Here is a 27,485-nt window from a genome sequence, read left to right on the forward strand (position 1 = left end):
GCTTGGCAAAAGAATTAAAAAAAAGATATTCTAATCAAGGACCTCTGAAACTTCATCGAAATTCTTTGAAAGTGGCTCCACTCTTCTTAAATCGTCGACCCTTCCGAGAAGCGTATCGATTCGTTCGAAAATCCCGTCGACCATTATCGAACGTGATGGCAGTGGCCACATCCTAAATTATGCACTTCGCAGACAAGATTCAGCTCGAGGATGCTGCCCACCATGAGACGAGCCACGTGTAATTGATGGCCTTTAATAGGCTGAAGATTACAGCGTGCCGTGTTTTAATTATCATGATCGAACGACGGTTCTTCCTGTTATTACGCACGAATAGCAACGATCGATTCTGGAACGCACCCGAAGTTTCCGATTATAGGTGAGAGTACTTTAACATATCGACAACGCCTCATTATCATCTACCGTAAGATAACAAGAAAATAAATGAAAACAACATTTTTTTAAATATCATGATAATAATGCTTTTTTATCTAAACTAAAAATCAATAGTTCATCAAAGAAAGTTTTTTGTTTAGATAATTATTATTCTAAGCACTTCCGCCATATTAAATATTATACTTTTCTTCTTTTCTAACGAAAATCGAAACGAATGGATTTCGTATATCCTTTTAGAGAACTCGAATATTTCATTGAATATATTGAAAATCAAAACAGTAAGCTCTGGCGAACACCATGTTGAATGTTTATACGTGCTTAGTATTTCTCTTGACGTAAACTCTAAACCAGAATGCTTGTCCTTCCCTTTATAACGTCCTATGTAAAAAGAAGGGGACGAAGAAAGAACAGCTAGAAAATGTAAATAAAGAACGTGTAAGATCAAAAGCCACGGTGAAAAAAAAAGTAGTACAGAATAGTACAAATAAAAAAGAATTCCTCTTTTATTATCCGCCTGTGAACTTTGGTAAATCTACGCGGATTATACAATTTTCTAATGTAAATCTCTTTTTGAATCTCAAAAGATATACGAAAGGAAAGAGGGAGAGAGAGAGAGAGAGAGAAAAAGAGAGTGAAAAAGAAAAAAAGAAAAAATGTACAAATCCAAACAAAATATTTTTCTCATTCATAAGATAATATGGACCGGAAGGAATTACGAAAGAGTAAAATTGTTAAGAATCCCAAGTACATTCTTCATGCTTGTAAAGAATATACGAACGAATTTAAAAGGAAAAAAAAGGAAAGAGAAGATAAAAAGAATGAAAGAGAGAAAGAGAGAGGGAGAAAACGGAAGGCAAGATTACACGTTTATTACCCTTTTCCTGATAGATACAGGAGATACACGCGGTCGGGTAGGGCGAATGCGAAGAATGCAAGCGACTTAGGGTCGAGTTGTATGCTCGATAGTAATATCGAGTTAATTGTATGGTGGCGCAAGGTAGTACGTACTCCATGAGGCGAACGTTCAGTGTGAGCTCGTGATTAAGGATAAAAGAACGATCATTATACCCTGTCGTTATTGTGTGTTGGAAATTCGCGGTGTGCGCTTGCCTATAAAAGTGCGTGTAGAACCATCGAGAGAAAGAAAGAGAAAAAAGGTGGATAGAAAAATTGAAAAAGCGGTGAAGATAGCTACATAAATAGATCACTAAAAGTACATACAAAAAATTAGACGGAAAAGAAGAAGAAACAAGACAGCAGATGTGTATCTCACTGTGCTATGCACAGACAAGATACGATGAAATCTTTCAACAAGGTATTACAATATCTACATCAGGAGAATTGCCGCACATCGCAGTAATATGCGTTATTACGTGCTGCCGAACGATCAAGCGAGCTATCCGATCGAAGAATTGATCAACATCGATTGCGAGGACGTTTCAATCGTAAAGAGATAGATAGAGAGAGAAAAAGAAAGAACAAGAGGCAAATGTTACACCGTCCTATTGCCATGGAAATTCCTTTCCTTTTCATTCCAACACGAAATGATCGCGTGCTTCCTGAAACACCAACCCGGAACGAAGGAAGAAACGATGATTAATAAGATCGATGCGAAAGTAATGAAGGAAAAAGCGAGTTTCCGATAGCTTATCAACAAAATCGATAACTATCATGTAGCGGCTAGAATCACGTTACGAAGATTGGTTTCAAGCGATACAACGAGCTTGTTGACGCCTCGAGACTCTTCATCTTGGTTAATCTTGAAAGAATTTTACTTACCTTTTTTTCTTTCTTTCTCTCTCTCTCTCTCTCTCTCTCTCTCTCTCTCTCTTGGTTAGAGTTAAAAAAAAGATAAAGAAAGACAACCGTATCTAAGGGAATACGAAGTCGGTTTATCTTCGAACACACGTAATTCTAGCTTAGATAGGTTTATAAATAGAGAGCATGTACGTGTTGCCGACCTGTTGCTCGAGCACCCTCATATGAACATCGAGGCCCTGAGTAATCGAAGCCCATTGTTTCGAGTACCTTCGCCGCACCGTCGGTACTGCCTCCGATGCCACCTCACGTTCCATCGTTCGTGCCTAAAAGCACTTGCCGTTCGGAGAGGTCATTAGACATAATGAATACTCGATAGTCTCTTAACCCTCCTTATAATCGACCTAAAAAAGCTCCTAACGCAGTTTTCGTCTCAACGGACTTTACTTCAATAATTCCCACTTTATCGAAAGAGAAAAAAAGAGATAATGAGTATTTATTATATCTTCGTTTTCCTACTTTTCGGCGTTTCTTAGAGATTTATCGAGTATATTTTGTAAATTCGCTAGATTTGTTCGATCGATTCTTAATTAAACAACTCGATAGCAATGAATTGACTACTAGAAATTTATTGTACACACGGGAATGTATTATATGTAGAAATGTACATCGGTAATATTTTAAAATCAATACCGTGAATAAAAAAGCTCACGAGCATGAGTAAACATTTCACAGGCGTAATTACAAGAAACAAGAAGGTCTTTTCGAATCGAGATCGCTGCTTGACGATCGTGTAACGAGCCTGTCTTCCTGTCAGCCTATCCCGCGTTTACTAGCCAGGACCAGTCTAGAAGTGTGTTCGCAACGTGACACGCGGAAGTCAGAGTCTTTGAAGGTGAAAGAACAAGAGCTTCCCTCTACCGAGGGCCAAACACTTTATGCATTAAGAAGAGAAGAATATGTGTATAACTCTGTACGCGTGCACACCTGTATAGGTCTAAGAGAGGTAGAGCGAGGGAGAGATTAAGGAAGCGGAGATAGAAACAGCAGCACTTGCTAATTGTCATAATTAACCGTGGAAGAGTTCCCAGGTTCAGACGCTTGGGAGAAACATCGGTGGTTGATCTCTTCGGTTAATCATAGCAGCCTCACGGAACTTTATCCGTTTATTCTTCGTAATTTGCATAACTTCATTTAACCGCCTCCACAACTCCACCTCCGCATTGATCTTGTGATCTCTGACCCTGTTACATTCTGCATCTACAAACTCACGCTAAATCCAACCCGACCTCTTTCAGTCTGCATTACAACTCGATTTACCTCGTCTCGTTAAGAATTATCGGACAATCAGATATAAGTAGTAACTCATTTTACGATATTCGAAAAAGTCTTCTCTTGACAATATCGAAACCACATTACTTTTACGATTCTATGGTTGTTTGTTGAAAAGACGAAAATTTTATGTTGATATTTTTATACTAAATACTTCGTTCGATTGATATTTAAATTAAGAAAAAATAAAATAAAAAGAAGAATAAATAATGTTCTCTAACTAAAAAGTATATCTAGTAATGGAGGTTCGAATAATTATCTAAATAAATGAAATTTAAAATAAGAACAATTAAAAATTATGTGATGCATAAGGCACGAATTCATTGATAAATCTAAAAAAAAATTGCCAGAAAAAAAATACCAAAAAATGAGAACGAAAAGAGAGAGAAAGTGAACGAAATAAAGAAAAAATGAAGCACGTTTTAAGGATCACATCGAAAGTGGTGGCGAAGCACTTAAAAAAGAAAACTGTTATCCTGAAAAAATGAAGCACTCGAGATCTCCCCGCACGGATAGCTGTCAATTATCGAGTTTTAGTCGTCGAAACGCACATAGCCCGCAAAGAGAGTAGGAGATGAAGCAGCGAGTACCAGAGCGCACGGCTATTGAATTCACCTGTTACGAAAGACGAACAAGCCCGTTAGTCATTCTCGACGACTATGCTTGGAAACCTCTTCGCAGTCGTATCTTGTCGGAAATAACCGTTTTCTATTGCGTCACGATGCCATTGGAGATCCCTTTCGAGGTTCCATCTCGAGCTCTGACGTTTGGATACTCTTCAACGACCATCAATCTTTTCTCCTACGTTTAGGATACTCCTTCCGACGATTCTTATGAGATAAAAAAAAATGTAGAGAAAGAGGGATAAGGAACACAGAGTTCCATACGATTACCATGGGTGGTCAGAAACTTTCTAGCTATAGTATACCTCTTGATAACTGTACGTCTCACCAATAAAACGGATGCACAGGGAGCTGTTCATGATCCGCGCATATGTGTGGCACAACGGATGTTGACTATTCTCAAACGTGTCTATTTAACATGCATGCATACGATAATTTCCTGTTCATAATATGTTCCGACTTTCTGTATATGTAGCTACTGAGTTTAACTGTCAATTGATTATTCTGATTACTTTGAGATACTTGCATGAGATATTATTACGTATTAATTATAAAATGTTTCACGTGTATACTAGTTAAATATAATAATTAATCTATTTTCTATCTGATTACCATATTCAATTACAATTAATCAATACTGTTTAAAGATTTGTAAGTACTATGAATTTCATGTTCGATTCACAGTATCGAGACAAAACAACCCCTACGGTCTTCTTTAACCAAAAGATGCGACGTCGAATCTCTTAAGTTTTCAAGTGAAGGGTAATCATATTCCGCATTCCACGATAATAGCGAACGAATGCAGCCTCCGGGCTGTAACGGAATACTTGAGAGCAGGTAGCAGCCTGGTTCTGTCGAAGCCGTGGGTGCATTCATAGGCGACTCGTTTTTTAACATCGGACTCACGGAAAGAAATTTTTATGTCACTGTAATTATCACTGGACCAGCTGTCACGAAGGAAGGAAAAGAAGAGAAACGAAATTATTGTGTTTAACCTTTGAACCAAGCACGTACCAGCTGTTATCGATCGGTAAATTATCGGTACGGTGATAGTAAAGAGAGAAAAGAAAATAGATGTCTAACGGTTTCTAAAATTACGTTGAACATTGCTTGTTCGATAGGAACAGACATGTATCCGTCGAATGAACTGAGTAAAAACTAAAGTCAATAGAAAAATAAAGTCTATTATTCGCTAAATCGTAGAATGAAAAGAACTAGTTTTCTACCTTGTAAAACAATTCCGTGTTCCCAGCTGTTACACGGACACGGTGTCTTGCGTATCGAGAGCGTAAGTGAAATTAGTCTTGGTTCAGTGATTACAAGCTACAACCTGGTCCTGCGAGCAAGATTGAAAGTAATACAGAACTGCAACGAATCAGGATGGACCGAGAAAAAAAGAAAAAGAAAGAAGAGAAAGATAAAAGATCTGACAAGGAAAAGAAGAAGGAAAGGGAGAGGGAAAAACGGAGCGTGGGCGCGACATGTGCTCGCATCTATTCCATTCATGCGACTCTCCTGAGTTGTTTCCTGATTACCATTAATACAACAATACGTGTGTAACGTGCTACGAGAGTGACCTGCCTCGTTGTAGAATTCGAAAGACGATACATCGTGTTTAACTTCTCTTACAATCTCCATACTTATCTTTCTTCTTTTTTTTTTCTTGTTCTCTTTATTTCCGTTAAACCAATATCAAAGGAACGTTTTTAATTACGAGAAATGAAACTTTATGATCGTAAAATTAATAAATTAGCTAAATAAATCGAGTTCTTTCGACAATGGGTTAGCTTATAAATTAAACACAAAATTAAACGCCATTCTTTCTCGAATTGTTCAAACACAAAGCAATCATGCGAACTCGCGTCCTCGATGTACGCTGGAATACCCATTCACCGAATTCCCCTGTTCAATGGGCCGTACCGTGAATACGCAATGACGTAAGGTCGCGATTAACTTCCAGTACGGTTTACGGAGTTCACAGAGAGCTGTTCGAACTGTATAAAAAATAAGGCAAAGCGTATGTTGTGGAAATCCCGACGATTTCAAATTATTTAGAAGAATCGTTTCAATTAACACATTTTTTGTATCTAATTTTTATTATCTAAATGAATATTTTCTATTGGTATATTTGTGAATATTTATTGATTTTCGAAGTAAAAGAAAAAGATAAAAATAATTTTACGACGGTATGCGAGAAAGAAAAGCATATATACAGCATCGTTACCGAGCGTGCACAAGTACATAGAAATCGTTTAGAGTACTTAGACGTCTCGCGTTGCTTCTCTATGTTACAATGAAGTGTCGGCTGAGAAAAAGGAAGAGGTCACGAACATAGAAAAGAAGTCGTCATGCAGACGAGTAACAACCCACGCTCTTTTATCTCGATACTACTTTGTATTGAGCATGCTGTCGTGGCTGGAATGCGTCGAGTTCTACAAAGTTCCCTCGCCTTTTCGATTTCTTCTTGACCGTTCTCTTCTTCATGATTACCCTCGTCTAATCGTTCCGTGAACTCAACGATTTCGCAATGACTCAACATCCCTGTGTATGTATATATATATATATACTCACATATTCGCACAGGTATTCGGTAGAGTTCCTTTTTCCTCGAACAACCTCAATCGAAGGCATACAAATTCTACTACCATCATCGAAACACGTTCGTTCTTAACAAATACCTGCGCCAATACGAAAGAGACTTCTAAACCTGTTAAAAGCGTTCAAACAAAAAAGCAGTTATTCCCACGCAGTTAAACCTTCCGAAGTCACGATACCGTAGTCAAGCAGTGTGTACACATATCTACACGAACGAATGCAAACGCATTTAATTGCATCGCATTGTTTATGGATTCTACAAACGTCGATGGCAGGCGTTACGGATTTTCACACTTTCATCGATACGTGTACTATGTACTTCGAAGCATTTCCGAGATTCATTCGCATACAACTCATAACTCGCTCACGAGAACTGTTCAGTCAAAGTGCGAAGGTATGCGATTGGCTTGTTCCCAAGAATCTGCTATTACACGTCCACCTGTCAAAGAAAACTAGCTTGGCAGTTCCGATAGAACGAAACGTGACTGAACGAGTCTCTTATCTGTCTTACGAATGAATATTTTTAAGATTGCTTTATGCCTTTTATACTGTCCGTATTAAAACTGACTATTTTAATTAACTTACAAGTATCGCATCGTATAATCATTCTATATTTTAAATGTTTTACATTTTATCTACTTTTCTAATCGTCGTATTTTATTATAGAAATTATAACGTGATTAAATACAATTTATTTTTTTAGTCTAAAGACATAAATAACTCTTACAAAATCTAACGATCGTTTTTCTTCATATCTTACAGAGGACGGAAGATAAGTTCCGACATGTCGGCGTTGAGTACCAGCTCTTATAGACCTGGAATAATTCTTTGCTTGGTGATCTTCCTGGTCTCGCAATCTACCCATTCTGGTAAGTTTTAGCTTAATATACAATAAAAATTCATCTCGCTTTGAAGAAACATACATTGCTTTTTTTCGAATTCTTGTTCTTTCTCTCCTTTTTATGTCTATCTGTCTCTCTTTCTCGCTTTCTTTCTGTCCATCACCATTTTGCTCCGACACTTCGGATTCATTCGAGACAAACGAGCAATACATCTTATTTCGACTTCTGTTTCCCCTCGAGTAATAAATACAATTCAAGAACTATCTATAAATTTCGTGTTACTTTGAGAGTTTCCCATATTTAAATAAACACCAATTAATTTTAATAATTTCAACACTTTCCGCACGAGTTAACGTTGGTGTACGTGCTCATACGTGCGCAGACACATAAGTATACAAGGCCAAGGTCCGAAGGAACGAGCTAACAGGCCGTCGAACCTCTTAGCGCTCCTTTCTCTTCGTCCATAGATATCTTACCTCATAGTATTTAACCCTGGCTTTGACCAAGTCGCTGGTCAAGGTGCTTTCCCGTGGACCCAAACTACTCTCTACTAGTTCTCGGTTAGTTTCTAATTTATGATTATTCCATTCAGATATCAGATTCCATTTTATTTCTTCCGATGTTGCAATATTATGAATTTCTTCTTTCGTTTACGTCATACGATTTATCGATCTATCAATACTAATTTCTCTCGATTGAGATTCTCAATATCATGATTCTTATCTTTTTAAAAACATTTCTCTACGTAATCGTAAAAAAAAAGCAGATAGAGTGGCCTATTTTATTTCACAATCATTTTAGAAGAAACACAAAGTAGTACGAAAAATATCACTACAATTTGTAAAAATGTTGCATTAGTAATGATTTAAGATGAGTCGTTCTTGTTTCTTGTTTCTTCTCGTCAATCGGTTGCGCTAAAATGAAGAAGCAAGTGAATGAAAGCAAGTGGGGAGAAATCTTTTCAGCGAAACCGATTCTTTTCATCTTTCAAAGCGAGATCACTAGGTGATCTTGTTTGTCAGTTATTCATTACGCTTCCTATTCAAATATGCACGATAACTTTTCTTCTATATACTTATACTTTTCTATATATAATTTACATTGGTATAAATAAACGTAACGAGACAAAAAACTATAATCCCTAACTCCACACTGCAAAAAAGAAAAGATTAACTTTGGAATACTTAAGATGTACTGATTTAATGTTCAATAACAATCGAAAAAAGAAGGCAATAGGAAGACAACTACGCTATATAGCGGTTTCTACCCTCGCGTCTACATCCGTACGATGCAACAAGAATTCTGGTCAAACCTGTAGCCTTCGAAGAGCCACCTCTTAAGGCTCTGGGGGAAATGTCACTGACCGCTCGTACCACACCACGTTGCCCACATACAGTTCATGTTCTGACGCACCTGATTCCCGAGCCGTTCTATATATATTTACATGTACCAATGAAGCTGGAGCTTATCGTTATCAAAGTGTGTACATCGAAATCCGAAAACTTACTCGATTGTAATGTTATTTTATCCGTGAATTACATGATCTATAATAAAACAAAATAAGACAGGTTTTGTAAAAACATAACGACCTCGTTTGATCGTTCTTCGATTCTTTGAAGATAATCAAAGATCTTTCCAATTTAGCTAATCAATTCGATTCGTTATTAAAATAAAGTATCGATATCGTAACTTTTCTCTTCCATATTACACAGCGTCCTCGTTTCGAAGTATGACAAGGGAAACCGTGACCTTGAAAGCGACATCTGGTGCAGAAATTCATGCACGCGATACGTCGAGAATTATAGCCAGGTATTCATCCGACCATGTATGCTTGATGGTAATGAACTTTCGTGAGGTAAGGCCGTCGGGAATGATCTCATAATGTGCGTAATGGGTTCTTCCATCTCTCTCTCTCTCTCTCTCTCTTTCTTTTATTCTCTTTTTCTTTCAATCCGTATCATGCACTCACACCCGTGATATATAATATCAGCATTGAGCACCCGTACATGTCCCTTAATGTAAAAGGAAGCGAAACGGAATAAAAAAAAACTGATGCAAAGTTATAGAAGATGTATGACAGAAAGGAACGATAATGGAAATGGAGAAGGAAAAAATATAAAAAATTTAAGAGGAAAATAACGTACATTGATTTGCATAATTTACGTAATATTTCCTTCCGATAAATTATGTGATAAATAGGATTTTCCATGCATTTTTTTTTTTTTTTTAGAAAAATAATTAGTTTTCTTTTTTTCAACATTTACTTTTAAATCCTGTCGATTCATTATATTTAAACAAAAATTGCTGATTTTATTAAGATCTCGCTGAATCACGCTTCGACATTGAACGTGCCGTTACATAATCCGTTGATACCTTAATGTTCGACTTATAACCGAACAAATTTTTGAAAAAATATAAGAACTTACTTTTTCTTGTCATTTCCTCATATTTTTTCACAAAAAAATTATTTTCATTATTTTTATCAAATAGAAAATATAATTACCTATCCTTATTCGTCTTTCTCTATTGCATTAATGACGGAACAAAATTGCAATTTTTCGTGTGTTTTTCAAAATGGAGATGCTCATAAAATAACGCAACATCATTCTCGTTAATATATTCGCTACTAGAAGGTAGAGAAGTCTCGCATGAAACGATTTGTCTTTTTATCGTCCCTCATAGTCCGCAATTTGTTTAAAAGAAAAAAGAAAGATAGAAATAAATAGAAAAAGAAAAAGAAAATTTATCATCGTCAATCAAATACACGAGGAATATAAAAAAAAAAAGTGTAATGTATTAATGCAGTAACTTTTGACGTATCATTATTCTTGTAAAAAAGTCATCAATTAACATTTACAAATAGATATCAAATGATTTTCTCACATGATAACAAAATCAGAATAATACGATATTGGATCACATTAAATAGAAAAATTGCTGAATGTTATACTCGTCTTTAGCGATATTTCTTCATATAATAATAATTTAGGTGGAGCAACATACGAGTAGGTAGATATATACGAACAATATATATATATATATATATATATATATACAAGAGACTCGTACGTGCTGGGCCCCATGCGTCTGTCGCGTATGCGTGGAGGCACGCGGATACCCAGTTCGTGGGACTCGCAATGGGAGTCCCATTCACAGACCCGCTAGTAATTCCCAGTACAATTCAATTCGCTGGAAACTGCCAGCTTCGGATTCCGCGACAAGCAAAACGGCGATCAGAATAGAATGCTAATGTTATTATTTCCGAGACTTAATATTTTATATCATTTATTTTTAGCAAGATTTTCTCAATATTATCAATACAAATTTGATCAATTGTATTCGCATACGTTAAAACGAAATCCCACGGTACGATGAAGTCTTTGCATGAAAAATCAGAGAATCGATAAATAAACTACAAAAGAATCGAAATGTTTCAATCAGAAATAGCTTAAAACCGTTGTCACATTCTTTTACCAGGAACGTATTGTTCAATGAAAGAGCGATACAAGGGATACTAATCCTTCGACTCGCGATGCACGTAGCCTCCGCAGAAACGCTTCATGCATTTTAAAAGAGTAACGTCTACTTTTTTAGAATGAAGAATATCTGTGACATTGTGTAAAAAGGTCCTTTTTACTTCAATTTCGCGTTGATATTGTGCCAGGGATGCCTAATATAAAAATAGTGGCATCGTTTTATAATAGTGGTCGTTGACCGTAGAATTCAATGCAAAACTAGTTTAGTTTTCATTTAATTTCTCTCTCTTATGAAAAAAAAAAAAAACAATTTCCTAAAAGCCGTAAACTAAAGAAATGGATAGATGGATCCGTGGATAACTAACTACTCTCGAAATAATCAGAAAACTAGCTCGCCAATTGACGTCAAGGAGATTGTTTTGTCGTATTTTAGGGACAATCGAAGACGAGTTCCGCTCGCGGAACTTTAATACCAAGGAAATTGTAAAAGCAACGCGCGTGAAAAACGTACAGAACGTAGGTAGAGAGTACGAAAAGGATAAAAGGATAAAGAGGAAAGAGAAGAAAGAGAATTTTGTATTCCGCGTACACTCGGCATACAATTCGTACGACCGGGGCGAGGGTGTTAACGAGAATTCGCCCACGTACGCTCGTGCCATATGACGCTTTGACTCACTCCGTTGTTAAAGCCTTGTTCACCCTCCAGACAAACGCCTCCCGCCGCCTAGTAATTATTATGATAAACTGCAAGCACCAGAGCTGCATTCGTCTCCCTACAGGATTCACCATATACGAAAGCTCAAGTTCCCGAGATTATTTGTTCTTTGCTGCAGTTACATTTTTACCAATGAAAATCTCTCCACGCGGAAACAGATAAGATCTTAACTGGAATTGCATTGTCCAAAGAAAACATACCCATTTCGTAACCTAATCAACAACGATCTATAATCAAAATTTTTGCGATTCTTTTAACCTATTCGTCTTTAATTTTATACTATACGCACAAACAAATTTCTTCGCTACAAATCGAGATATTAATGTTAATCAAATCAAATTAGATTATGTAAATATAATACTGATACAAACGACCGTGTCAATGAAATCTGTACTGATTTTGTTACAGCTCCAGTATACGATCAGGATACCACACAAGTTGCAGAGTACGATGGAGGTACGTAAATAGATATACCTATACATATATTCGCTTGACTTTTACTGTTTCTAATCAGCCGATTCGCGCTAAGTCATAGACATAAACATTTTAATTGAAGCGCACTGAATATGTTGGCAACACGCACTGCTTCGTTCTACGATTCTAATCGACTTAATTAAGTTCTTGAATTAATGTTCGCTCGAAAAAATAAAAACAACGTTCGATGCGACTCATGAACTTAACAAATCAAATACTAATTAATGTTTATTCATTGGTAGCTCAAAAAGCTGAGTAACACATAATCGCGATATGATAACTGTATAAGAATCAATGAAATTCGCAGGTGCAACCGGCTGTTATTACAACTTTCAACATTACCAGGAAGGTGACAGAATCATAACGAACGAGCCATGCCTGAACTGTACATGTCATAATCGAATGTTGATGTGCTATTTGAGAGTTTGTCCCTTCTCGAAAGCCATTGGACAAGACTGTACGGTAGAAAAAAGACCTGATCAATGTTGCCCTGTAATCACTTGTCCGGAAGTACCGGTGCAATTGCTTACATCGACTACCAATACTCCAGCATTATCTGACTCAACGGAAGTTGGCTTCCATGATAATTATGGATGCAAAATGGATGATCGATTTTATCCAGATGGTGCCCAATTACCAATCGATTATCAATCGAATCCTTGCGAGCTTTGCTACTGTATTAGGAACAGAACCGCTTGCGTTATACAGCAGTGCACACTACGTGTGGCAGGATGCAGACCTGTCTACAAACCGGGTGTATGTTGTCCGGTTAAGTACGACTGCGGTAAGTTCCATTTGCATACTGTACGTTCATGTGAGTAGCCTTTCTTGTATCGCGTTTAATGGCTCTCATTATTTGTTAACACGTATTCTATCTAATGTGACATTCCGGACAAGCGTGATGTACAAGTCTGTATACACGTCGTTTAAACTTAACTTTTTATTTATCTTTTCTTTACGTTCCTGTTCCTTTTACACGGTCACATATATATGAACATAATTTGATATTAAACAAAGAACATATTTGTTAGCTGTCAACGAATATAACTCGACCCGTTTTTCTCTTTCGGATATAATAATATAGATCATGAATAATAGATGATAATTTACTACAATTAACATTAACAGAATACGACGAAGGACTTGAAACTACGGTTGGACCTGGCCTCATCATGACTACTACAATTGCTCCTGGTGCAGCACCACAGTGTTATTACGAAGGTAAAGTTTACGAGGACGGCGACTTGATTTACTCGACACAACCTTGCCAACACTGCTACTGCTTCCGTGGCGATATTGCTTGCGCCGTTCAAGACTGTGGAACACCAATGAAAACGCATGGAAAGAACTGCACTGCTCTTCCTCCGCCAGAAGGAGAATGTTGTCCGACCACGTATCAGTGTGGTAAGAACAATACTTGTATACAAATTACTTTCATGAATGGCTTATAAAAATTCTAATATAAACAACAATATTAATGATATGATGTCTGTCTTTATACAATACCATTTTATCTATTACTTTGTTATAGAAGACGATGGTCTTAAAGGAATAATAACCATACCAGAAGGTATGGAACAAACTTCTGAAATTAGTCAAGTACAACCAATGGTAACCATTCCGGAGAATATTGAAGCGGCAGAGAAGCAAGAACACGAAGTTACGAGTGAATCATTCATTGGTGCCGACAACGCAATTCCACAAGATCATGAAATTAAAGTAGAACAAACTGAAGAGCCTGTTAAAGCTGATAAATCTGCGGAGGCAACAGAGAAAAATGATATTCCTGAATCTGAAATGACCCATGGTTCAGAAGAAATAACTATTCCCGGAGAACACGAAACGAAACCGACTCCTGTAGATGTGCCTAGTATAGAAATTAAGCCAACTGAGGAAACACAAATTTACCAGGATCAAAAAACAGAGACGCCTACCTTGATAAAAGAAACTGAAGAACATACTTCGATTGAACAAACTGAGACGCCTCTTTCAACAGAAAAGATTATAGTGCCTAGCTATACGGACACATCCGAAATATCTTTTGTTCCAGAAAATACCGAAAACGTTACCACCATTGAAAAAACTGAACCATCCGTTACTGGAAAAGAAACTGAAGTTCCTATTATTATAGAACAATCAGAAAGTTCGTCCGTTAAATCATTCGAAGGTGAACAAGAACCAGCTGAGGTTTCGGTAACCGAGAACATCCCAACATCCCAATCGTCTGTAGAAGGATTAAACATAGAAACAGAAACTTCAACGGCAGAACAAGAAATTGAACAACCGGAAAGTACCAAAGAAAGTGTCACTGAAGAAGAACAACCAATAACGACTGAAGGTCTAGTGAAAACAGATGAATTAACTGAATCTTCAATTAGTGAACAAGAACATACTGAGAGTTCATATGAATCTGTACCACCGAAAGAAACGACCGATGCTCAGGAACCAATTGAAGAATCTGGAAAATCAACCGAGACAATAGTATCTACTGAAGAAGTGTCGGAGAAAACTATGGAAACAATTGACCAAGACGAAAGTATAAAAACTAAACCAGTTGAAAACAAAGAACAAGCAATTCTTGAGACGAAAGAAACCGGAGTTCCGCAAGAAGTCACTACATCAAAACTAGAAGAATTTACTACATCAAAATCAGAAGAAGCTACTACATTAAAACTAGAAGAAGCTACTACATCAAAATCAGAAGAAGCTATTGCATCGAAACCAGAAGAAGCTAGTACATTGAAACCAGAAGAAGCTTCTACATTGAAACCAGAAGAAGCTTCTACATCGAAACCAGAAGAAGCTGCTGCACCAAAACCAGAAGAAGCTACTTCATCGAAATCAGAAGAAGTTATTGCATCGAAACCAGAAGAAACTAGTACATTGTCACCAGAAGAAGCTAGTCCATCGAAACCAGAAGAAGCTACTACATTGAAACCAGAAGAAGCTTCTACATTGAAACCAGAGGAAGCTTCTACATTGAAATCAGAAGAAGCTAGTCCATCGAAACCAGAAGAAGCAAGTACATTAAAAGCAGAAGAAGCTTCTACATTAAAACCAGAAGAAGCTACTGAAAAGAAACCAGAAGAAGCTTCAACATTAAAACCAGAAGAAGCTACTACATTGAAACCAGAGGAAGCTTCTACATTGAAACCAGAAGAAGCTGCTACATCAAAACTAGAAGAATTTACTACATCAAAATCAGAAGAAACTACTTTATCGAAATCAGAAGAAGCTAGTACATCGAAACCAGAAGAAGCTAGTTCATCGAAACAAGAAGAAGCTACTACATTGAAACCAGAAGAAGCAACTACATCAAAATCAGAAGAAGCTACTTCATTGAAATCAGAAGAAGCTAGTACATCGAAACCAGAAGAGGCAAGTACATTAAAACCAGAAGAAGCTAGTACATTGACACCAGAAGAAGCTAGTCCATCGAAACCAGAAGAAGCTAGTACATTGACACCAGAAGAAGCTTCTACATTGAAACCAGAAGAAGCTTCTACATTGAAACCAGAAGAAGCTTCTACATCGAAACCAGAAGAAGCTGCTACACCAAAACCAGAAGAAGCTACTTCATCGAAATCAGAAGAAGCTATTGCATCGAAACCAGAAGAAACTAGTACATTGACACCAGAAGAAGCTAGTCCATCGAAACCAGAAGAAGCTACTACATTGAAACCAGAAGAAGCTACTTTATTGAAATCAGAAGAAGCTACTTTATCGAAATCAGAGGAAGCTAGTACATCGAAACCAGAAGTAGCTAGTACATCGAAACCAGAAGAAGCTGCTACATCGAAACCAGAAGAAACTACTACATCAAAACTAGAAGAAATTCCAACTGAAGAAATAACTACACCAGCTTCTTCAGAAGTGAAACTCGTTACATCTGAAAAATCTGTTGAAGTTAGCGAATCAGAAGAACTTAAACCTGCCGAAGTTACTACCAATTTACCACAGGCTCAAGAAACTGAACAACAATATCCATCTTCAGAAGCCGGTACAGAGAAAAATCCTGAAATTTCAGAACCAGAATTAGGGTTGAAAGATAAACTCCCACCTCTTGCTCCTAAAAAAGATGATTTTGGCCTATCTAAAGATGAAATTAATCAACAGACTGCTATCGAAGAACAGCATGAAACAGAAAAAGACAAAGGAATTTCTGAAATTACTCCAGGATATAAAGCAGAAGATAAGGAATCTATTCCGGAAATCTATTCAGAAAGTAACATTGATACTAAGAAACCAGAAATGCATGTCCCTGAAAGTCTTGTAACGGAAATTCCAGAGAAAGTGTTTAAGTCTGAAACAGATTTGATTCCTCAAAGTGAGACGTCTACTGAATACGCAGAAAATAAAGTAACAACTGAAATAAAAACAGAAGAACCTATTCTTCACGAAGTGACACCTGGTCAAGAAGAAGTATCTGCTGTTGAGATTACTTCCGTTTCTTCAGATACTAAAACTAGTGAACCTCAGATTCCTACAGAATCACAAACTATACAAGAAGAACTTCAATATACTGAAAAATCAATCGTACCTGAAGATTATAGCACGGGCACATTGAGTCCTGAAGTTCCATCGACTGAAAAAATAACTACCGTTGAAGAATTACCAGCCAAAGGTCTTACTATAATAGATTCTGGAGAAACTTCTTCGGAAGAAGAAACTTCTGACATCTCTAGTGACAGTGAAGAAGCAGGAAAAGAACAATTTAATGAAGAAGAAGGTGAAAGCGAAGATAAATTACATAAACCATCTTCTGAAGAAATCTCGACCGAAAGTTCTATTTCTGAACAAGAGTCAACAAGCCGTCATACAATGTCTAGTACAGAAGAAACACAAGTTACTATCAAAGAAACGGAACAAAAAGAATCTACAGAAACTTCTGAAGTAAGTGAGCCAAGTGTAATACAAACTGCAAGTGTTACAGATACTTCAGTTGAAGTACCTGTAACAGAAGCTCCAGAAGAAGTGCAAACGGTGAAAACAACCGAACAAACTGCTGTAAGTGAAGAAGAAACTATTGCTTCAGAAACTCCGAGTGAGGAAAGTACAACAAAGAAAACGGAAGAAGCCTCGACAGAAAAACACATTCCTGAAGTACCTGAAATTACTGAAAGTACCATTCCAGAACAATCGGTTATTCCAGACAACAAACCAACAGAAAGTGTTGAACAAATGGAAGTACAGACATCGGTACCTTCTATAATCGAAGAAGAACCTTCCATAACAGAAAAATCAACAGAAATCCCTTCATTAGTTGAAACGGAACATAAATCGACTATTATTCCTGAAGAAACTTCGACTCAAATATCTGAAGAAGAGAACAAATCTGAAAAGATACCCACAAAAGAAGAAGAAATTACAGAGGGAACATTAATAGAAACACAAATGACCGAAAAATCAATCACTGAAGAAGAATCAAAGGAAGAAACGGAGACTAAATCTTCCGTTACTGACAAATACGTAACAGAAACTTCAACTGTAATAGGCAAAGGTGTAGAAGATCTTAGTAATCAATCAACTGAAACTATAAGCGAAGGTGGTGAAGAGGAAATTCAAAAGCCATCCTTTGAAGAAAAAATATCTACTGAAGCTACTGTCGAAGAAGAAAAAGAAGTGACAAAGGTTATTACTGAGAAAATAACAACACAAATTTCAATTACTGAACAACCTGAAGTATCTACTGTGATTTCAACAGCTGAGCAAAATGTTTCTGAAGATAAAACAACAGAAAAATCTTTCGAACATCCTATAATAAGCGAATCAACTACTGAATTTATTAGCGAAACAGTACATCCTGTAAGTGAATTGGAAGTGCCAACGAAACCTCAAACTGAAGAAGAACAACATACAGAAATCATTTCAGTGACAAAAGAATTATCTACTGAAACTCCAATACAGCAGGATGAGTCTACGTCCATTGAACCAATTTCTGAAGAACCAAAAGAAATCTCAAGTACTATTAAAATATCTGGTGACGTCAGTGAAACTACGCCGCAACCAGAAGAATCATCTGTGGAACCAACCGAGGCTGTGACTGCTGTTGAATCATTTACAACAACCAAAGAACAAGACATTGAAGAACACACCAAAGGCATTTTTGAAGAAAAACCAAGTGAAGAGGAGAAACATGAATTGCCCAGTTCTGTTGAGACATCGACGGAAGTACCAGCAGTAAAAGAAACGTCAGAAATACTTGAGACGGAAGAAAAACTTCACGAAACAACAATAAAAATTGACGAAGAGAAAGCAACTACAGAACCTATCGAAACACATGAAAAACAATCAACAATTACGCCTTACGAAGAGGAAACAACTGCAGTAGAATTAACATCCCCACCATCGGCAGAAACTGAGGTACCATCCAAAAAACCGATTGAACATTCAACTGAACAAGAGTTTACAAATGTTACAGAAGTGATGCCAACAAATGAAATAACTGAATCAGAAGAATCCAAACCTACACATCCAGATATACCTGGTGAAGGTAATTGTCTTGTTGATGGGCAATCTTATAGTAATAATTCGGCAATACCTCCCGTGAATCCTTGTCAATTAAGTTGTCAATGCATAAGTAGTATCATACAATGTGAACTTATGCAGTGTTCACCACCTCCAACTCATCTGTCTAACTGTATGCCAGTACATGCAAGTGGATCTACATGTTGCCCAATATATACATGTGACTCAACTCCTACAGTGGAATTAGAAGCAGACAATCATATAATTGAACATCAAACTCTGAAGTATGAAGAAGAAGAAGAGCCAAAGCATACAACTTTAATCCCCAAGGTTACAGAGATTCCATCAGCACCTAGCGATCATACAGTTGAAGAAGAAGGCCAAGAACATGTACCACCTCCACATATTGTACCAGATAATGAAAGTGAAACAAGAAAAGAAATGCCACCAGTAGAAGAACAGGTAACTGATAAACCAATAACATCTATTAGTGAAGAATCCACAATTACTGAAGAACATAAAACATCAGAAGAAGTTCCGTCAAAAGAAACTTCTGACGTAACTCCAGATGAACAATTTACAGTATCTACATTATCAACTACTACACAAAAAATTGAGGAAGTTACTGAACAAGAAAAAGGAATAGTTAAACTTCTTCCTTCTACCGATGAATCAATTGTAGAACAAACTACAGAAAAAGAGTCATCAAGTTTCACTGTTGAAAATGTACATGATACAGAAATTGTAACACATACATCAGCTCCTGTTACTGTAGAAACGGAAACTACTGTTTCAGTGGAAGAATCTGAAAAAATACCTGAAGAGAAACAGGAAACAATTATACCTACTTTACCAAAAGAAACAACTGAACAGGAAGAAACCATAAGCGAATCTTCCGTACCTAGTGTCTCTGAACCATCTAATGAAGTAACAAAAGGACAATTTGAAGAATCTGAAAAACCTGGAGATGTTCAAGAAGTAAGCACGTCTACTGAACATGGCATTACTGCTATTGAAGAAGAAATAACACAAAGTACAGAAATTGAAGGACAAACAGAAACAGAAATAGAATCAACTGAAGAGAAAAAGCCAGAAGAACAAACTGAAGTAACATCTGAACGTCCAGCTGAACAAGAATCTACAGATATTAATAAATTAATAACAACAAGTGAAATAACTCCTCAAGTATCTGAAGAAATAGAAACTAAGCCAATTGAACATAAGACAGTAGAGACTGAAAGCGAAACTTCAAATATAAATACATCAGAATCCACTGTAGAAACTTCTACGGAAAGTCAATCACTCAATACAGACGAACAAACCGATATTTCTGAAACTGCAACTACAACTGAAAGTAAATCTGTATCAAGTGACGAAAGAATAACTACACCTACTAGTGAGAGCAGTCACTCTACGGAAATTCCAGAAGGTGAGATTTCACACGAAGACAAAGACAAAACGTTAGAGCAGACTACAAAATCTATTCTTGACTCTACCGAAACACCGACACAACAACCTAAAGATCAAACTGATGTTCCTATAGAATCCGAAACACAAGCAGTTGTACAAACAGAAGAAACACCGAAACCAGAAATATCAGAAGAAACAGAAAGCAGTACTTCGACAAAGGCAGGACCTATCGAACCTAGTGTTACTGCAGAAAGCGAAACTTCTGTACCTCCCATAGAAGAAACTACAGAATCAATAATTTCAGTAGAAACTCAAACATCAACGTTTGAAAAACATGAAGAAAATGAAGGAATAACCGAGAAATCTGAGTCAGCACAGGAAGAAGAAAAACCATTAGAAGTTACAACGAAAAAGGAAGCTTCTGAACCTACCGAAGCTGCCATAACAGAACAGAGTATGCCTTCGATAGATCTTACTACAGCTACTATAGAAAAACATGTAACGACAATAGAAGAACAGACTACCAAATCTGAGGAAGAACCAACTAAAGGACAAGAACAAACAACTCTATCAACTTCTTCGCTAGAAGAGGAAGTATCTGAAATCACTACATTGGGAAAAGAAAATACTAGTGAAAGTATTCCAATTGAAAGAGAACAAACGGAAGAAAAAACAACTGAAGAAATAAGTCAAAGCGCCATTCCAGAAGAACAAACTATTTCACCAGGCATGTCAACAACTCATGTTGAAGAGGGCCAACAACAACATGAGGAGATCACTCAGAAGCCTCTCGAAACAGAAGCAACAACCTCTGCAAGTATTACCGAAGCACAACCTACCTTACCTCTAAGCGAAACAACGGAGCAGCATCCAGTCGAAGAAGCTTCTCTTGGCGATACAGTTTCTTCCACAGAAAGACCAGAATCAACATCTGATGTAACAGAACAGGTTGAGCAAGCTGAAGAACAAAAGCCTAAAGGTGAAGAAGAAGTGCATAAAGAACAGACAACTGAAATTTCTGAAGTTAGTGAAATGACTGAAACAATTCAGATAGGTCCCATTGAAGAACAAACTGTCGGTGAAGCAGAAGAACATTCTGTAACTCCAATCAAAGAAGAAAAATTAGAAACACCAGAAAGTACGGAAAGTATTTTGATAACAGAACAAGTACCATCAGAAGAAACCGCTGTAACAGATCATACTATATTTGAAGAAAAAGCAACAACGATATCAAGTATACACACTGAAACAGTTCAACATACAGAAGCACCTGTAACTACTGAAGAAGCTCCTTCCAAAGGTGAAATAGAATCAGCAGTGACAAAACTTCAACCAGAAGAAGTATCTAGCGAAATTTCGGTTCAAGAGCAGTCTACAACTGAGCCTGTATCTGAAGAATCAATAACTAAATCAGAAGAAGCACAAAAGGGTGAGGAAAAAATCACGGAATCCACTGTTCCAGAAGAAGAACACATATCAACAAGTCTTAGCTCGATAACGGAAGAACCTGAAGAAAATATAACAGGAGAACCAGTTGTAACAGAGCAACACGAACCAGTTGTAACAGAGCAACACGAACCAGTTGTAACAGAGCAACACGAACCAGTTGTAACAGAGCAGCACGAACTAGTTGTAACAGAGCAACACGAACCAGTTGTAACAGAGCAGCACGAAACAGTTGTAACAGAGCAACACGAACCAGAAATTTTGCCAGAAAAAGTACCGGAGACAACACAATTGCCAATCGAAGGACTCGTTACAAAGTTACAGCCTATATCTACTGAAGCATCATTAGTTGAAACTTCTGAAGAAATTTTAGAAAAAGATCACGAAGAAGGTCAAGAAGAAGTACAGCCACACGTCGGTATTACTGAATTCGAATCTTCTTCACAGATTCCACAGACAGATGAATCCGAGGGCCAGTTAACTATCGGATCGAGTGAAGAACATTTACAACCGGTCAATCATACCACTGAAACTGCTGAAGAACCTGACAAGCAAATTTTGGAGGAGCATCATGTGACAAGCACTAGCACTATAGCACCTCAAACAGGCGCAGAATATCCTGAACCATCTGTGTCCGGTGAAGATAATCCTCACTTCCCTATGCACGGTGGTAGTTACCTTAATCCTGATGAAGATTACGATGAAGATGATCAGGCGATTTATGGTCCAGGCACTTGTAGATATGGTGGAAAAGTTTACATGTCTGCTCAACAAATACCAAGAGATGACCCATGTGATTTCTGCTTCTGCTTTAGAAGTGATATTATCTGTCTCCAGCAAAGTTGTCCACCACCGATACCAGGATGTCACGAGGAACCTATCAGTGGTTTCTGTTGTCCTCGATACGAGTGTCCCGTATCGATGGCTACGTCTCTTAACATTACCACAACTACAACTACAACTACGACGACATTACCCCCACACTTTTTAACGCACGCCTACAAAGGTGCTGCGAAACGAAACGGATGTCAAATTCGTGGTCAAGCATATAGCGTAGGCGAAACAATTAAATCTGCGTCCGGTCCATGCCTTCATTGCACGTAAGTATTATTAAACAAACATTTATAATCAATGTTTTTCTAAACTTTTATTGATTTATCTTTCCTATTTTATTTTTCAGTTGCGGAGGTGACGGCAACATGAAGTGCGACCCACGAGTATGTTCTCCGGAACCAATGTTGAGGCAAATGATAGCTGCGGCTACAGCCAGGAGAAGGAGATGAGCCGTTCGTAATGGTCCCCTGGATCTATCCCGACGAAGAAACGAATACGAGGGAGCCATGAAGAAAGTGTTGTATAAAAGTGAATTAAAATTATTCTAAACTAAAATATACCTAAACGTCGCAGAACACAGACAATAACGTGCTTCGACGTTCACGAACCGAGTGGCCAAAACGTAAACATTTATATTATATAATAATATTATATTATGTTATATATATATAAATATATATATAAAAAAAAAGCAAAAAGAGAAATGAAAGACAGACAAGAGCAGATGGGATGAAGTCAAAAAGGACAAATAGAGGATTTTAATTAACGTAGTGAGGCGCGTTTCCGGTGCCAAAAACGTGGCGGATGAAAAATGTACTCACGAAGGAGGAAGTTTCAACGAAACAGGGAAAAACTGGATAAAGGAAAAGGATAATATTTTAAGAAACACCACTTTCGTGTTGGTTCCATACTCATATTTCATTCTACGTCTCCTGCCATTTCTTACAAAAAAAAAAAAAAGAAAGGAGAAAAAAAATCGTAAAACAAAAATTACTTAAGAAAGAGAAAAAAAAATAGAAAAAACCATTAAAATTTACGACTGTGCCTTCGTCAGTGTCGTCGAGAGCGACATTATTTTCATTTATAGCGGGGCAACTGCGGAACAGCAACATTAGTGAAAATCATTAGCATCATTCTCCGAAGAATCCTAACAACATCAATTGATGATAGGGTACTAGCGGTGAACGAATAGAAGAAACAGAATATTTTTAATTTGAATAAACGAACTTCGTACAGTGACTTTATAATATACACTGGAATCGTAAGATGAATATTTTTTTATGCTCTCAATTCGTTTTTAACTAATGAATACGTTCGAAAGCAAAGTCGTAATCACTTTTATACACATAGTCGCACAGGGCATAATATTCCTCGTACGATTCGTCCGCGTGAGATCGAAAAATCGAAAATATAAGCGTTAAACGTTTTTTTGCCGCGCACGTCGCTCTTGTAATACCATTGTAAGAAGTTAAAACTTTAGCGATTAAAGATGGTGTGAACTATTCGCGATCGATGAAAAAATCTTTATCGAGTTTTGGCTGCCGCGTGTCGTGCTCAAATGATTGGTCCACATATACTCATGTATGCGAACGTCTACGAACATTTGAATACGCTGGAAATGGCACTTATAAAAAAAAATAATCTTTATATATTAAAAAAACAAAGTGAAAATTTCTTATCTTGTAAAAAAGAAAGAAAATAATGAAAAAAGTAAAGATTCGAAAGAACGGTGCCATTTTCTTACGTATCCTATTGTGCGTGCAGATACGTGCGTGTGTGTGTGATCAGTTGGTACATATATATATATACATACACGCGTGTATATGTATATGTGTATATATGTATATTAAATAATAAAAAAATGGAAAAAATAGCGCACAAAAGGTAGACGGAAGTTACGTGCAAACTCAAAGCTTAAACAAGCAGCTCGCGCGGAGGACCGATTGAAGATTTGCTTCTCCGGCGAGCTGGCATTATACATATATATATATACATATATATACATATATATATATATATATGTATAGTATATACATATAATATATACATATATATATGCATATATACATATATACATTTATATGATTCTTTATATACACTATAATTCTTTTAATATTTAACTATAACACAATGTTCTACACCTTTGTACGAAACTATAATTAATACTCCTCTATGGCGAGATGATCTCCCATTGTTCTCCAGTCTCAAAGTGTCGCGTGAGAACAAAGTTTATTTTATGCGAGAAACATACTTATGTCTCTTGAAAGTAAGGCCACGGTTATCTCATTCTATCATAATATCGTTCCTCCGTTTTACGAGGAAGAATCAAGTCAATTACTTATTCCTCTTTAATAACTGGCCAATAACTGGCAATAAGAAATCGATGGTATACGAGAACGATATAATCGTCATGCTTTGAGACTTCGGAACGCTGGTTATCGTATAATAATAGAAGAAAAACGCTATATCGTCGCATAAATACTGCGTATACTGTCTATATTTATACTGATAATTATAATTAACGACTATAAGTCGGTATCCCATCTTACTGGCATGAAAATAGCTCATAGTACTTGTACTCGTTTATCGATTAAGTTCGTCTCTTGAAAAGAAATAATGAAAAGAAAAATAAAAAATAAAAAAAAACGAAAAAAAAAACAAAATAGGAATGGGGGAAAAGCGTCTAGCGAAAGACTTTTATGAAAGCTTTTTTATACGTAAACGAATCTCTCTGTTGAAATCAAACAATGCAACAAACATCGACAGCGTATTCATAGAGCTTCTACGATAGCTCATACGTGATATAAATGGCCATATTGACTAACGTCATTATTACAGAACAAGAAAAAGCTATCGATAGACGTTTAGAACGCTTTCATTTTACGGAAAGTTTCTTTCGCACGAGACACACTTGCTAAGTGAGAAACACAACTATAAACCGTACAAGTAGTGACTCTGTAAAGGAAAAGGAAAAGAAAAAAGGAAGAAAGAAAGTTGCAATACCATAGTTATTCGAAGCTATCTAAAACGTTCATTTATCTGTATTTAGTATAATAAAAATGCCCGAACATTTTTCAATAGATATCATTTCATTTTCGATTACATCAAAATCCAGTTTCCACAAACAAATTCAAATACGAATAAAATACCCAGCTTTAATTTCCATTTTCGATTACCGAATTAACTATTAGCATATTGTGAAAGGATTGATAATCAATTCATATCATTTTGAGGTATACTTTATCTTATTTTAATACTAAATAATTTACGAGAGACTACCATGCATATCGAGTTAACGATTTGAATGCATTGCCACTTCGATTGTAACTTGATATTCGTGGAAGTCAAATAAATTTTGTCCAAGCCAACTTTCTTAGCGATTATTCTAGCCTAGTATTTATCTTGACATTTTTCGCATTCATAGCGATAATATACTGAAAGTATAATGAGTATCGAATATATGATAAGCTAATGATAATATACACATAATTATAATGTAAGGCATATGACTACGGCGAATACTTAGACTGTATACATAATTAATTATACAGCTTTGATGGCTGGCTAAAAGATTTAATGACTCATTATCGTCAAAAACAACGCTCTTCCTCCATCGTGACGTAGCCGGCTTTATATACACAGTAAATGTACACATAAAAATAATATAATATTTGTATACAGACTGACCAATTTATGTCTGCTTGTGTAAAATTAGATGTTATTACACGTTTTTCTACTTACATGCTGTATAAAATAGTTTTAATGTTATAGAGAAGTTTTATATTTTTCTAAAATTTTTGGCGTTAATTGCTAATTTGAACAATATGCTTCATTATACTTTCACGTAAATAAAATGAATTTTAGCAGACTAAAAATGATTACTCTAAGCATAAAAAATAAACGCGATACTCAGTACACCAATATGTATACTCAATATCTTGATAAAATTCTCGAAAATTTATTATATTCCATTGTGTGATCGCTAATGACAATTGTCCCTTTCTTTGCAGTATAAACTACTGTCATCCTGCTGCGTATAATTATAATATGTATGTGATAAATGAAGAAAACAATCGAGCCGTGAATATTTCGAATATTTCCAACTGTACGGATATGTTAGGTTAGTTTTCACAGTACGTGCTAGTGTAAAGTGTCCTTTTATATGAATAAATGATTTTGTATGTCATGTATTATTTTTTTATTTTTCGATTTTCTACATGAATGAAGACAATTTTTCTTACATTACTTTTCAATAAAAAGTAAAAGTTAAACGAAAGTTAAAAATTAATTTTAGAGTGAAAATTTTAATTATTAAATTTTAATAAAAAGAAACAAGAAATTTCTAATAATCTGAAATCTAAATCGATTTTCTCCGTACATTTTTGTTATTTCATTTTGCTTTATATTTTGTTCGTAAAAACATCAGGCATATGACTCAATAGGGATTAAGTTTACCAAGTTTACCAGATTTTCACCAATCTTTCATTGTTTTTGTAAAAACTTAGGAATCTTCCGACCACCTGGATGCAACGTGCGGTCCGTAATGATGACTAACAACCCATTGAGAAATTGAGAAAAGAAACAAAAACTTTTTAAATGATTTTCAAAGTAGATAATTTCAATAATACGTAATTCTGGATACTCTACGAAGTATTGAATTCTAATTTTTCTTTAGTAAATATGAATGAATCTAAATTATTGAGTATAGTATATTGTTAACCCTTTGTACTTGAGATATTTTTCGCTCGGGCGAATCAGCAATTTGAAACGATTTTCTGCATATTTGGTTAATTTGTTGCAAAAATTGTTCATAACTCTTTTGTTTTCATAAAGAAATTTAATATTATAGTATTTCTACGCATAAGTTGAAAAAATTAAAATACGATAACCCTGTATGCATAAAATTATATTTTGGCAATTTAAAAAATAAAAATCAATGCAAACTCTGATTAATGCAACACATTATTAACAAGAAAAATAAGTGATAAGACTTTGTAATTATAATTCTCCGTTGTTTTAAATTCCATCTTATATCTTCTATTTAACCATTTTAGTGTCAGGGATTTGGGTTCAAAATTTGTGTTGGATTGTGTCATACAACGCGATATTTCATTCGCTT

The 27,485-nt window shown here is 36.2% G+C and overlaps 1 protein-coding gene across 1 annotated transcript in view; it reads left to right on the forward strand.

The window, feature by feature from the left end:
- The window catches only part of LOC107064112 (uncharacterized), a 40,704-nt gene extending 14,152 nt beyond the window's left edge, over positions 1 to 26,552 (forward strand). Inside the window, exons 2-7 of the mRNA XM_015316444.2 lie at positions 7,464 to 7,570; positions 12,143 to 12,190; positions 12,516 to 12,992; positions 13,337 to 13,612; positions 13,740 to 22,632; positions 22,713 to 26,552. Of these exons, the coding sequence (XP_015171930.2) occupies positions 7,486 to 7,570; positions 12,143 to 12,190; positions 12,516 to 12,992; positions 13,337 to 13,612; positions 13,740 to 22,632; positions 22,713 to 22,815 (9,882 nt within the window). The 5' untranslated portion in view covers positions 7,464 to 7,485 and the 3' untranslated portion in view covers positions 22,816 to 26,552. The remainder of the gene's footprint in view (positions 1 to 7,463; positions 7,571 to 12,142; positions 12,191 to 12,515; positions 12,993 to 13,336; positions 13,613 to 13,739; positions 22,633 to 22,712) is intronic.
- Positions 26,553 to 27,485: the final 933 nt, after the last annotated feature.

The sequence above is a fragment of the Polistes dominula genome, unplaced genomic scaffold (assembly GCF_049000335.1).
Source record: "Polistes dominula isolate Pdom_NZ unplaced genomic scaffold, Pdom_raw_medaka contig_77, whole genome shotgun sequence".
In the NCBI taxonomy this organism is placed as follows: domain Eukaryota; kingdom Metazoa; phylum Arthropoda; class Insecta; order Hymenoptera; family Vespidae; genus Polistes; species Polistes dominula.